Here is a 14,630-nt window from a genome sequence, read left to right as displayed (position 1 = left end):
TGACCTCTAAAGCCACAAATGTCACATTTTTGTTTCAAATAAATTGGTAGAAAGGCCTCTTCATCTTCTTGGTTTTTTCGGTAAAGTCACGTAGAAGGGAAGTAATAAAGTAATAAAAAAAATAAAAATGGTAGAATGGCGGTAATGTGTCTCTCCCACACAATGAAGTTAATAGCACTACTAGCTGGTTTGAGGAAAATGTATTTAATGAACAATAATCCCGCTCACATAAAGTACAATATTCAAGCACAAGAGGCTGCTGCTGCAAACAAGAATAGTAAATATCAACAACTTAAGAGGCAGCAAATCCTGGGGATGAAATGTTAAAGAACACCACATTGGAGTTTAATTGAAACTTGAACTGACGCCCGAGACACCAAGCGATGTTAGTGGGAATTAACTTATCCGAGACTCCAGCCTCACCGAAATAGATCTGGGTTTCACCCATGAGCAGGATTGCCACCTTTAGAGGTACAAGAACCGGGACAAATCATGACAGGAAGCAGAAAGATCTCTTGAGAGAGCAACTATCACATGGCTACATTTCTCTATCGTACCCCACTATATGGAACTACTGCAGACTATACCAATCTATGCAACACAGTGCATCCGTGATAGCCTTCCGCTATACTAACGGTGCAAAGTGCACTCGTGATTTGATTTGATCTCAAAATACCGGCAGAGGGGAGAACTCCTCCATGTAAATGCATCGTCTTGAGTGGTGCATTATTATTCTTGGTTGTTTCGGTAAAGTCACGTAGAAGGGAAATAATAGAAAAATAAAAACAATAATGATGATTACTTGTGTTGCAGTCGAAACGTCGTGAGAATTTTGTTTTTATATTTTTATTTTATTATTTCCCTTCTACGTGACTTTACCGAAGGAACCAAGAATATGAATCCCTGCAGTCACGAAAGCTTTAAATCAAAATTTGGTGCATTATTGTTACAGGACTCAACTGACATCAGAACTTTGAATGTCCCACTTTCGCAGGATAGCCAGCCAGCTCGACAAGTGGACGATCATACCTCGTTGGTTCTTTCGGTAAAGTCACGTAGTTCGAAATAAAATAAAACACGACGTTTCGATCGCAACACAAGCGGTTGTCCTGCTGTATCGGTGCCACCTGATGAAGGTCACTTGTGTTGCGATCGAAACGTCGTGATTTGTTTTATTTTATTTCTACCCACGTGAATTTACCGAAAGAACCAAAGGGTATGGATTCCTGCAGTCACGAAAGCTTCAAATCAAGATGAAAGTGGACGATCCTGGGAAATCCGGGACAGTTGACAAGCCTTTGCAATAATTATATTCACTGCACGGTTTTTTTAATTGCACAGCTGTTGCAAACCGTTGAGCCAGGCCAATTGTATTGAGTAAATGGACGGTGTTACACCCGTGACGCTTTTGCATGGTTTACATGCAGTCACATTACACGTGGCTTGCCACAACCACAAACTCGTTTCAATAGCTAAAGTAAAAAAAAAAGAGGTAAAGGTGCAGCCCTGCAAGTGTTTGGTCAACACCACACTACCGGTGGCTCTCCCCTACTGGGGCTCTAAAGCCCTCCGATTACACTGGTCAACAAACAAAAAGCATGTTTTTTTCTGGCCTGGAATTTTGCAGCTATTTTAGACTAATTTCATGGTGCTGATTCCAAATCTGATCTCAGATTTGCTCTGTCACACCCCATTTTTATTGATTTTACTAGAAATTAACTCTGTCACTTATGATTGCAAGTTGTTGCGAGTCAGTGACTGCTTTAGTGTTAAAATATGGTGCTGTATTTTTAGGATAGTGTGTTTATAATATCATTTTATGTAGATATCCACATTTATTTAATATTTCTCTTCTGCAGTTTTTATAAAAAAAATCAATATTTGATATCTCAAAAACCTAATGTGATAGACAAAAACTGATGCCAGATTTGGAATCAGCACCCCAAAATTACCTTACAACCGTTGGAATACCTCATGCCAAAAAGTGTGTTGACCAGTGTAATATTTTGCCGAGCCTCCCATGCTCGCCAGACGGCTTGGAAGTGGTGGGGAGTAAGACCCACACTCTACCCCACCACGCGTGACCTGCTGATCGGACCGAGTGCTGTGGACCCATTTATACTGACTCGGTGGACAACGGTGGTGGCGATTTAAAAAATAAAAAATTAACCCGTAATAACAAACTTTTTCACTATAAATCCTTTATATGCGTGGCGGCTAGAGTCCTCTCGTCCTCTGGCTTGAGATGGCTGCCACCTATGGGTCAGATGATTGCATTGCACCATTAAGCAATTGGTAATTAAATATAATATTTTTGTCCTAAAAAGTGTAAAAGTTTGAAAAAATGTTCACGAACATTAATTGTCACGCACAACGAGTCTGTGTGGAAAATGTCAGCTCGATTGGATCACGGGAAGTGGGTTAAAAAACGACCGAAAGATTTGCACGGTCCTAAGCAAGCAAGCGAACTTAATATAAAGGATTTAAAATGGCACCGTTGCTTCAGCTGCCTCGTCGGTAGAGTGAACCGATGAGCTCTGGATGAAAAGTCGAGCGTGATAACAAATCAAGTTACGAACACGAGTCGAGGACTGAACACCTGGGCAAATCAGTATGCAACCCGTTCCAAAAACACAGGTGGGTGGAAGAAAAAAAAACACATGCACCACGTGTGCGAATAAGATGCACGATACAGGTCACGTGCCAAAGATGGAAAGGCAGTGTTTTACCACACGGTGCGACACGTCAGTGGTAGGTTGGGGGAAACAAAGCGAACAGCAGAGACAGAAAGCAAACTCAAGCAAAATGAAATGGAGCAACTCGGTCTTGTAATTATTAAGGAATTCACACATTGAAGAACATCAATTAAAACCTTTTGATATCATTTCTGTACAAAGTATATAACCCAAGTGACTGAAATAATAAAGAAACCAATGGTGGAGAGAAAAATACCAAATAATTGTTGCTCAAATCAAGGTGTCATTTGCGCATAAATTACAAATCTGTATGCATTGACGATTCCCTTCAGGCATGTTCTAAGAGTATTACACTATAGTGTAGTGGTGCAACAACAGCCATCTGGACTTGCAACACAAATTAATTATTATCGTCGAGTTTATCAATCGACGATCTAACAAGTTGCTGCTCATGTATTTTACTCTCAAGATAAAAGAATGTATGACAATGTGGAACCGTGAATTAGCACGAATCTTCGCTACACCATAAAGTGGCCAGATTGCCCATATGAGGGGGGTGATTCAGGGCACTGGGCTGACACCATTGAGATCCAAGGTTAGGAATCCCAGTTTCAGCTACCCATGGTTAAAGAAAATTCCTGAAGTGCAGCGGATTCGTGGTCTCACCCGAGTTTCCTAATAACAACCACAGTCTGAATTTTTTTTACTAAATTAAATTGAGCTTCATCCATCGCTTCGGAATGAACATATCGGTTTGACACGAGATGCACACTCGTTGCAAAGGAATTGGTGGTGTGCCCTTGTTGTAGATAAGGCCTACTGAAACAAACTTCAGAATAATTTGGGCAATGTAATCTTGCGAGACTGGTCTGTGATGCGCTGTTAGTGAATTTTTTTTTAAACATTCTTTTGGGGAAAAAAAATATTTGCTGTAAATAACCAATTATACATCGATTGGTAATTTTCGTCACCACAAGCGTAGACTAAGCAACTACCGTTATAAAATATAAACCAATGATGGCTACAAACTAAGGGTTTTATAGGAGGGTAGAGTTTGTCAAAACAAAGTAATAGCATCCAAGTTAAAAAATATGAAATAAAAAAAAGTGCACGCTCCTTATGTACATTTTTAAATGTTGCAGCTATTAATCGTGCCATATAAACCCCTACGATTCAGACAGCGCTCCGAAATAAACCTAGCATTAGGTTGGCAATACCTTTTAGAATTCCTTCATCAAATAAACAATTTAAAAGGTTCCACTTAGCAAAATTGTTTCAGCATACTGCATTTCTTAAGAGTAACACATGCCAATAAAACGGATCAGGATTTGTAAGGAGCTCGCATCAAACGAGTCCTAACTTGCACCATGCCGCGTGAAGGTTCGTATTAACAAAACAAATTTTGAGACGGATCAAGATGCCACCACCACCACCACCGCAGCAGCTCATTGCCAGTGCTTTGTACCCTCGGCCAGATCCCGTAGCTGCTGCGAGGTGACCTCCCAAGGTCTGCCCTGACATTATCCCGTCATCGGCTCTTGGCTCTTCTCTTCCCGTTGGTCGTTGAGATTCGTGGAGAGCACTCCCACTGCCTCTCACCGGGACTGGATCGTAGATTTGGAAGAAAATTGTCATGTCCTGCTTTTGATAATTTTCTGTCCACCTTTGGCTTTACGTACATGAGAAAAAACCCCCCACAAAATTACAAAACATCAATGAAATAAAGTACAAACATGCTATTGCATTCACCCACGATGCATATTTTTTTTACATTTTCATATTTTTAGGTTTAAACAAGAAACTTTTTTTTCAATCACTTTTTGACATTAATTACCACAAAGCTAAAACAGTGAGGATGTGAACAATGTATTAACCAAAGGTTCCAAAACGGAAGATGTGCAGTATTAGGCGTTTACAGTATCGATGGTGGCGCGTCATTGCATGTGTCCAAGACTGTTAAATGGTAACAAGGCAGCCCATTCAGGCTGGTGTGGGACGTTTCTCCATTGTCGGCTCATTCAGTCTCAGATGCTTTCACCGAAATCCAACGACCGTAAGAACCAATGCCGCAAGCATTCAAAATGTCATGCAGGAATGACAAATTAAAGTTAATGAGCATATGGGTGGTATAAATGTATGCTATATTGTAGTCATCACATAACCTTGGCTATTCAAAGATTAAAAGTAATTTTATAATTCCACATGCTTTGGTTATTCAAAGTATGTTTATTTATAACATATAGCTTTAAATCTTTAACCAAACAACCTCTAATATCAAAGCGCTTTTGAACAATGTATTTTAAGCACTACATAAACGAAAATAATATTCCTTGACACATCTTTGATGGGCGTACTTTAGGATCACATGAAGGGTTTTAAAATTTGGCAAATGTTCCTAAACTGTCAATTGCTGCTTGTTAAATTCAGAAAATTTCCATTGAAAGCCTATTATGAATTTTTTTTTTACGAGTTGGCCTTGATTTTTTTCTGCTGCTATTGTTTAAAACACAAACATGAATATCAACGGATGCAAAACATACCTGTCCAGGTATGCACGGCACACACGGTCGGATTCACAACATGCATATGGCCTCAATCTTAATCATTACGTGACAGCCGGTACATGGTTCCAAAAGCCTCAGCAATTTCCACGTGCAGACGAAACCGAGATTTAACGAAAGAATCTCGCGAGGCAGCGGACTACAACATGCCCGTACTACGACTCCGTATGTTGTAGGAAGCAATGTCAGACAAGTCAACGCATTCATTGCTCACACCCCTGATTACTACCAGTTTTCTCCACCACTGACCCCTCAACTCGACGTCGCGTGTGCCGCACATTCCACAAGCATCACGCACTGCGATTTGTATTGCCAAAAGTGTTAAATGAAGTGAAACCCGCGTGTTATTCGCCACGATGTCCGACATTTCGCTCCCCCCGCACGCGGAGAGATAAGTTGGACATCAGAGGGCAGCAGACCCAAAAACACATCGCAGGGCCACAAGGCACAACTGCGAAAGCCTACGCAGGAGTGAAACCTACACACCAGAGTCTGTGTCTGACCGGCCCGAAATATAAAATTTTATGATGACACAGTTATCAAATGCCCGATTTTATTTTTCAAAAGCCTTCGTTTGCCAGCAGTGGTTGGACACTCACAGGGTTGACGTCAATTTAGTACGAATCAAAAATGTAACCGTGGGATGGTGACGGCTTGGAAAGGCCTTCATTCAGCAGCTGCTTGGAGCAGGGCTGATGATGATGTCAAATAGCATTTCCATTTTCCAAAACAGAATGTTTTTTTCCTTAACCCAGTTAAGCACGCAACGTTGGGCCAACGTTGGGCCAACGTTGGGCCAACGTTGAACATGCGGTTGGAAGAGTTCCACCAATGTTGGTCCAATGTTCCAGGTAAGACTGGGAGCTGCCTAATGCCTGTGTGGGGCAATCTATCCATTGTTTTCACAGTGGATTTCCTGATCTGTGATCGGATGGAATGTCATGCGTAGCTCAATCTTCTGATTTAATGAAATGTATCTAATTCTAAATACATAATTAACATTTTCATCTTGGTCGTTGAGGAGACTTTTTTTTTGACAGATATGCTCCCTGTCTTCACCGACTTGCGCAGACCAGGATGGTGAAGTTCAAACACAACCCTCCCCCACAGGCTGCATGGTGTAAGGAGGCACTCATCTGCTGTGCATCGACAAACGGCCTGTACGTACACTCGCGTTCAATTTGTCCACCAATTGGCCAAACTGCGGAATTTAAATCAAAGTGACAGAACAGGAATTACGCGATAAGGATTCTGGAATATTTGAGCCATCGATTCACAATTTGGCATTTCTTCACCACCTCCCCAGCACAATAAATAAGATACCCGCAAAATGTCGCGCATCAAACGAGACGCTCTGAGATCACCGTGAAAAATGTGTCCATGTTTTCAGTTCCCAGCGGCAGAAACATTGCATCTTGGGGGATAAGTAATCCAGTAAGATGTTTTATGTAATTGGGGTTTGGTCCTTAATAGTTAACCGTGAAACGCCTTCCTACGTTTTTGACAATAAGAATATTCTATCAGCAGGTCGCGACGTGGAGCGCAATCTTTCACGATTTTAGAGAGGTCATTTGTACAACACAGAACTGCCAGGCATGCCAAAAAGGTCTCAAAAGGTGGCAAACACAACGCAAGGCGAGGGCACGCGGCGTGACAACCAGAAAAGAAACCGCTCTCAAACAACCATCAACGTTCAAACATTTTGCGATATTTTGGAGAATACATTTCACTTCATTGTCATTCGTCAAAAAAAGTCCCAAGACATCGTCACTCCGAGACAGAATGCTCCTGAAGCATTAATATTCATAAGGCCATTCAATTACAGTATATATATAGTAGAAACTTACATTTACAATTATTGTTTTGCATTTTTTTTCCTTTCTCATTGCTCCCAGTCACATATAACAAGCACAGTAAGCACAATGTAAACTATAACCCCTGCACAACACAGCGTCAAAAGGGTTAAACATCTTCGGAAAGTAACTTTGTACACCTGTATCAACCATTTATTATTTCTTCCTTTTGTTTTTTTTTATCAGACATGCCTCACCGGTCCATCCCCCTTTTAATGGGAATCTCACAATCCCTGCCGAGTGGTTCTCGTATTTTGTTTTAAATTGACGACGGCGAGGGACAAGAACATTCTCAGTTTCTGACCAGAATAAATAGTGCGGTGAGTAGTCCTGAAAATCACAACTGTGGTGGAGGCAGAGATCACATGGAATCCTTCAAGACCTCCTTGAAGTTCTGCAACTCCTTGATGCTGGTCGACACTCTGTTCATCGCGCAAAAAAACAACACAAAACACACGGCAACAAAGCGAGCGGTTTCAAGCGAGTCATTAGGCGGGACACAGCAGCAGCAATTACGCGTCAAAATCGAAAAACCACAATGCTGTTATCGGCTACGGCAGGGGTGGGAGTGGGGAACGTCCGGCCCGCGGGTCGTATAAGGCCCGCGAAATCATTTGGCCCTGCCAAGGCAACCGTAGGCAGGACTCGAAATTCAATAAATCTAGGAGCAAACCTGGAAAAGCAGTTGCGAGTAGCAGCAACATCATCAATACCAGCTAACATCACACGCCTCACCAAAGAGAAGCGGTTCCAGCCATCACATTAGGGGTGAGTTAATTAAATGTTTGACCAAATATAACAGGCTAATTTTTAATTTGATAATTTTGTATGGCCCGCGAATGATGTTATAATTATCCAAATGGCCCTTGGCCATTTGACGTTGCTGCGCTAAATGTGCGGGCCTGCTGCATGTGTAGGCATGCGAATTGTCGCAGAGGCATACTTGCATGCAAAATTGAAACACAGGAGATATCACGCAAATATTTGGCCCCATATTCTTGGTTCTTTCGGTCAAGTCACGTATAAGAAAAAACCAAGAATATGAATACCTGCAGTCACGAAAGCTTTAAATCGAAATTTATTTGGCTCCAGCAAAGGCACATCTGCCCCTCAGCCTTATCCCTCTTGTGATGCTACAGGGGCATCAAATTAATTATTCATAAATGTTGACGTCACGACACGAGATTGTTTTTTTTTTCCATTTGGAACTCTGGTAGTGTGAAGTGTACCACATTGTGTCAGAGACCACAACCCGCACCCACCCCCCCCCCCCCAGAAGAAGATGTCATAGAACTACTTCTGAAGTCACCCCATTATCCTTTCTTTTACCTATACTAGGCCAGCAGGGTCTATATGCCCTGCATAGTGTTGATCACACAGCAACAAAAACCAAAGAGGTAATCCTCAGAGCTGGAATTAGCCGCATAAAGTGAGAAATCTAATTCAGTAGGATGGGTGTTTTGATGCAGTAATTTGTAACCAGGCTGAAAACATCAACTTCACAACTCTATTCTGAAGTGCAGGTGATCAAAGGCCCCGCGCCAATTTCGTACATGTTTAGCGGTAATGTTCCATGCAATTTTTTGAAAATTAAAATAGCACTCGAGTGTAGATTACAGATTAATTTGAGATTTTCGGATCGCCGCCTTCTAAGTGCTCCGAGGTCAAGGCTCGTTTTTCCTGGGGTGATCGGGCTTTTTGCCAGTGCAGCTCTCAAGCTTTGGAAGGCTTTGTCTATGCTGATAAGACAATCGGAGCCGTTAGATATATTTAAGCTATCTTGAAAACTCACCTCGTTAAACTGGCCCTTACCCCCCTAGTTCTGGCCGTTAACCCTGCAGGTTCTGTTAATTTCCTGCTTTCCATACACGGGGTGCGCATTGAGATCTACGGATGAATGCGCCTTTACACATACACATCTGACAACCTACACGGTTAAAAGGGAAATTGAGTTCAGTTCCATACGGCATAGAGCCGTTTCAATACGGGCAAAAAACGTGATTTGTCTATTTCTTTGTGTTTCTCCCTTGTGATGGGACTTTGTAGGATGAACGTTGAGAATTACAAGGGGTGACCAATAAGGTCTGAATTGGTCTGTAATAAGATAGGCATTGATAAGGGGTTGACAGGTCTACTTACAAATGTGAATTATTATTAACTGGGCACTGAAATGTAGAGAGCTGACAATCCCAGCTTAGCCGCCATGGAGAGGACAAGAAAACATCACATTCAACTTTTATTTTTCACTTAGTTTGTCACTATAAGGGCCTCCTTGCAGTAATACAAGTGACTGAATGTGATAAAAGAAAACCGGTATTACCGGGTCAAAAATGCTCCCCTCCAGTATTTGCTTGGTGCGGCTGAAAGATGCTTTGCAGCGATGGATAAATATTATTTTTCTGGGCCTTTGATGAAAGCAGCTACGAGCTAGCCGACGGCCCATACAAATTTAAGCAGCGGGCCATGTCTGGCCCATAGGCTGTAGGCTCCCCTTCTCTCCTGCTGCAGGGCTAGGATCAGGCTGGGAGGAAGCTGGAAGTGGAGGCCTCACCGCCCAAACGCGTTGATGAGAGCGACGATCTCTTGTCGAGTCAGCTGGAAGGGAGGGTAGGGCCCCTGCTTCGGCAGCTTCCGTATCTCCCTCTCCGAGAACAGGATCTTCAGCGCCGTGCCCAACCCTTGCGTCTGTCGGACAGCCGAGAAAGAACAAAGCAATTACATTTATATTTTTTTTAGTGTTATAATTACGCGTGTGCACGTGTGAACTTTTTTCCCACCGTACGCAACCAACCGTGCTAATCGGAGGTGCGATTAGGCTTGCTTACCAAGACTGCTACACACAGCCTCACGACTCTTGTTAAGGAGGGACCTGCATGTTTTCGCTCTCGGGGGCGATAACCGCGATGCAGATTCCATTTGAGCAACTTCTATTATTATTTATAGCCATTCTGTCAAATGCACAGCTCGATAAAGGTATTATAACAAACCTATTGTGCATGCTTGACATGCTCTGTCTGTACGGCAACACTCCTCGTTCTGTTTCAAGGTCTACAGGATAAAAGCGCTGCTAAGCAAGCACATATCAAGGTTGGAGGATCGTACAAACCACCCAACTAAGAAGATTTACCTGCAGCTTTCCCCATAAGCGACACTTGTCGCAGCCGACGCAGTCCATGATCCGCGAGATGTTCTTAAAGTGCAACCGGAACTCCTCCTACAGACGGGGCAGAGACAACAAAAACTTCACCACCGCGAGCAAGCGGCAGCCGCTGCCACACTGTCGCGGAAGTGTGCGTGGCAACGTGTCCACTTCAATTGCCATCCACGTGTACGTATGCATGTTGCACTTCTTTCGCGGCCGTACGTGGCCAACCGTGCTAATCGGAAGACTGGGGGGGGAAGGACAATAAACTAAACACAAAAAGCAGTTCGAAATAAATGAGTTTTCAAGCTAGATTTGACTGTGCATAGCTCCAGTGGTTTGCTAATATCGGAAGAGCATTCCAGACGGGGGCAGAAGCGCATCTGAAAGCGCACGATGCGGTGAACGTCTTGTTCGATGGCCAGCCAAAAGCCGCTGCGAGGATGACCAGAGTTCCAGTGATGGTTTATGCTCCTTAACGAGATCAGCAAGGTATTGTGGTTCGTTTGTGGCAAGCACTTTGTGCGTGTAATGAGTGCGAAGACTCTGTCTAAAACATCATGCTGACTGCTCCCCACCCACTCCCTCTTTCTCTCCATCTGGTATCACGATCATCATCACCATGAGCCACGACATAGATGTTTAATATTTCGCTCCACCTCCCTTCGTGTCTTTCCAGCACAACCCCCCCTGCTGCCACCACACAGTATTTTCATCATCAGCCATGATCTACGCACTGCTGGATGAAGGCAAGCCACGCCTGCTGCCAGTAGGTGGCCCTATGCTGCAATGGGGTCCGACCTGGGTAACTTTCCATCCACATCACAGACTCGTAACACGCTCACGTTGAAAATGGCACGCCTGCCAACTAACCCATCTGTTCCCCCGTACCGTACGGTGGAGGCGCTCACAATACTAACCTCACTTTAGGCAAGGCCATCGAGGCTCCCCGATTCCTATGACCAGTGCATTGACTTTGGCAGGCAACCTACATAAGAGCTGTACACGAACTGAATCCATATATTGAAGGGTATGTGTGTGTGTGTAGGGGGGAGCGGTAGAGTGGTTAGAACGCTGCGCTACGAAGCCGGCGGCCTGGGTTCGATTCCTGCTCATGACCAACACCAGTGACGATTATCTGAACTAGTGCTGGGCTTCCCCTAGGTAGACTCAGTCTCAAATGAGTACCTCTTGTGGTATGTAAACATCACCAGTGTTCTTGGTTCTTTCGGTAAAATCACGTAGAAGGGAAATAATAAAAATCATCATCAGGTGTGAAATCCACAGCAAGATTTCACACCTGATGATGATTGCTTGTGTTGCAGTCGAAACGTCGTGAGAGTTTTTATTGTTTGATATTTTTATTATTTTATTATTTCCCTTCTACGTGACTTTACCGAAAGAACCAAGAATATGAATCCCTGCAGTCACGAAAGCTTTAAATCAAAATTCATCACCACAGTGGTGTCGGCCACCCACCCCCTCCGTGTGCCGTCCCGGTGATCGATAACAGCACTTGCCCAAACCGTCCGTGTAGGCTATACGGGGGAATTTTGTCTTTGTTTTGTGCAGGATCATGCATTACGATCTCGAATTTAATCACGGAAAATATCGCTCCAAAACCGCAAATGCGGAAAGATGAACGTCAACGCCTCACCTTGAGTAATTGCGCCTCCTTCTCGTTACCGGAAAACATCGCGGTCTCGTCAAAATGCATCGGGAACTCCCTGGTTAAAACAGAAACATTGGAATTGAATGATGAGTAAGACCAGAAATCAGCCAATATATGTTCTCGCAGTGGTATATAAAACTTGAGCAGATTGGCGAGATACTTCGGGAGCCAGCCCATTCAAGGGCTTAAACGTGAGAGGCAGAATCTTGAAGTCCACTGCTGTACTTTACAGGGAGCCAGTGCAGGGATGAAAGAATGGGAGTAAAAAAGTAATATTAAAAAAAAAAATTTAAACACGCTTTAATGAAATGTACCCTACTAGTAATGGTAGAACTCCACGACTCCAGAAAGTGACCCCGAAGCTTGCCATGACGTAAGGGACCGTGGTGATTTACAGCCAACGTCAGTTTACCGTGGACAATTAGAGCCAAGCCGAAACATAACATATAAAAAAGAACGTTTAAAAACATTTTTTATGATAGAATATAGTATTGTCATCGGTATGACATACGTTTCCCAAGTTTGCAGTCGATACCACATTGGTAAGTGGGTAAAAATTGAGTTACAAGATTTGAGGATACAACAACGAAAACAACAGACAGAGTGAGTTAATAAGAAGCGTGTAAAAAATAGGAACCCGTGCTTCCGCGAGCCACGCTGACACGGACCGCGACACGGCCGCGGATAGCGCAAGCGGGGAAAAAAAACCCAGAATAATTTGGAAGCCTCCGTACTCACTTGGCGAGCTGTAGGATCTGCAGCAGCAGCTCCTTGGTCTGGTGGTCCTCTTTAGCGTTGCCCGTGTACAGGTTGCTGCTGGGTCGCAGGAAGAAGGGTGCCACCTTGGAGATGGCGCGCAGCTCGATGAGGTAGAGGAAGTAGAGGTTGCGCAGCCAGCGCGTGCCCTGGCCCCTTGTCGTCGACGGGTCGAAGCGCTTGCGGAACTCATTGACGTTGGGCGCCCAGTGGGCCTTGCTGTAGCCGTCTGCCGGGAGAGGATTCAAGACAAAATTATGGTCTGCGAGCCCCCGGTAGGGACGGACGTTTCACCGGTGGGGCCACCAATGCGGGAGCTTTCGCGGCTTCCCATTTTGTAAATGTGGATGATAACAGCGATGTGTGCGCGATGACCGTTTGAAATGAGCGCGCGATCAAATCTTTTACTCCTACAGACCGCATAAACACGTGGCCACCACTAAGATTTTGCTACACTAGCTGGTACCGATTTCTGCTGTGGCACGTGGACTAAAAACAGGTTGTTATTTTTGTAACTATATATGCTGAAGCAAGAGCCCATTACAAAGCACGAGCGCTAGGGGAAAGGGGTGCAATTATTTCATGGACAAGCCCGCGGCCAGGTGCCCACGGTGTGAGCACAGGGAAGAGCGATTGGGGCTCACTGCCCCCCTACTCGCATAGTGGGAAACGTTTGGAAACGTGGTATTTTTAGGGGAGAGGAGAGGGAAGGTGGGAGGGGTGCAGATGTCATTTTTCTAGTTTCAAAGTGGTGATGCTCTCTCTCTCTGTGTTGGTGCGAGGAGCGCCCTATTTTCACCTTCTCTCCCCAATGCGATCAGGTCGGCCAATCGGTGAATTCACTCCATCTTTGTACGAGCACGTATAGACAATTACCGTGCTTGTATCGGTCTGCGCCTTCAGTCAGGCTCGTTACTCACGTCTCGTCGTAGTCACACGTCGGTCTCTAGCTGGCAGTCCCCACTCTTTCATTGTTGACTAAAACATTTTTTTGACTGATTTCGTTCACTAAATTAACACCGTGCCATAGGCATCAAATGGAATGTGTTTTGTAATGAACGATGCCAGCTCTGTCATCTGGGTGGTGGTGGTGGCTATGCTGCTGCAGGTGGCCTGTCATCCGGCACTTTGTATTCATGTAGAACTTCTTTCACACCATAACGTAGCCAAGCGAGCCAATCGAAGGTGCGATTAGCACGGTTGGTCAACCCTCGCTGCTGCCTGTGGGAGCGGCAGCGAGGGTTGATGGATCGCACCAATGTTGTGAAGCTCCTTTCCCGTGGGCGTCGGGGGGCCATACCCTGGCTGGCCAGGCCAAGCCAGTACAGCAAGTAGGAATTCCATCCGTTACATCTGTAGGACATGGAGTGTTGTCCCCTCGCACGCATGGATTTTCGCCGGGTCCTCCGGTTTCCTCCCATGTGTAAACACTCATTCACTGGCCGATAACCTACTTCACGTATAGAGGATCACAGAGCTTGGGGTGGAACTTGGCACCGGCTTAACACGTGGCTACTGCCTTACCCACTTGCGTGCGATTCCCGAGTTGTTCTCACCCTTCGAGAGCGAGCGAACACTGTGTGCGGCGCGTGACAAGTCTAAGTTATTGATCATTTATATTTGTAGCTGACTAAAGCGTATGGTGATAACGACGGTGAAAATAAAGTACCTTCCACGAGGTACTGGGCAGACAAGTGAATGTTGATACTTGAATGGAGACCCGAGATGAGACGGTAGAACACCCTCTTCTCTAGACACAGACCTATGAACCACAGCAAATCCATCATGAGCGTGCAACGGAGGTCGTTCAGCAGCAGCAGAAAGCAGATTGGAAAACGCAGGAAGTTGGGCAGAGGTCTGCAAACTTAACACGCAGATTCGAATTTTTCGTCGGGTCATAGACGATCGTACCAATAAAAGCTTTGCCTAATTTCCGCCCTCCCGACTTCG

At 44.5% G+C, this 14,630-nt stretch overlaps 1 protein-coding gene across 5 annotated transcripts in view; it reads right to left on the bottom strand.

Annotated features, from left to right (window-relative positions):
* Positions 1–185: 185 nt before the first annotated feature.
* Positions 186–14,630, bottom strand: part of ERO1B (endoplasmic reticulum oxidoreductase 1 beta) — a 62,882-nt gene continuing 48,437 nt past the window's right edge. For all 5 annotated transcript variants that reach the window (XM_078616952.1, XM_078616953.1, XM_078616954.1 and 2 more), the window contains 6 exons: positions 14,350–14,442; positions 12,663–12,909; positions 11,910–11,979; positions 10,238–10,324; positions 9,662–9,795; positions 186–7,532 (listed from right to left, as the gene is read on the bottom strand). In XM_078616952.1, coding sequence (XP_078473078.1) covers positions 7,472–7,532; positions 9,662–9,795; positions 10,238–10,324; positions 11,910–11,979; positions 12,663–12,909; positions 14,350–14,442 — 692 coding nt within the window. In that variant the 3' untranslated portion in view covers positions 186–7,471. The remainder of the gene's footprint in view (positions 7,533–9,661; positions 9,796–10,237; positions 10,325–11,909; positions 11,980–12,662; positions 12,910–14,349; positions 14,443–14,630) is intronic.

The sequence above is a fragment of the Lampetra planeri genome, chromosome 52 (assembly GCF_965212315.1).
Source record: "Lampetra planeri chromosome 52, kcLamPlan1.2.h2, whole genome shotgun sequence".
NCBI classification, from domain to species: domain Eukaryota; kingdom Metazoa; phylum Chordata; class Hyperoartia; order Petromyzontiformes; family Petromyzontidae; genus Lampetra; species Lampetra planeri.
This window is presented reverse-complemented; position numbering and strand designations above follow the sequence as displayed.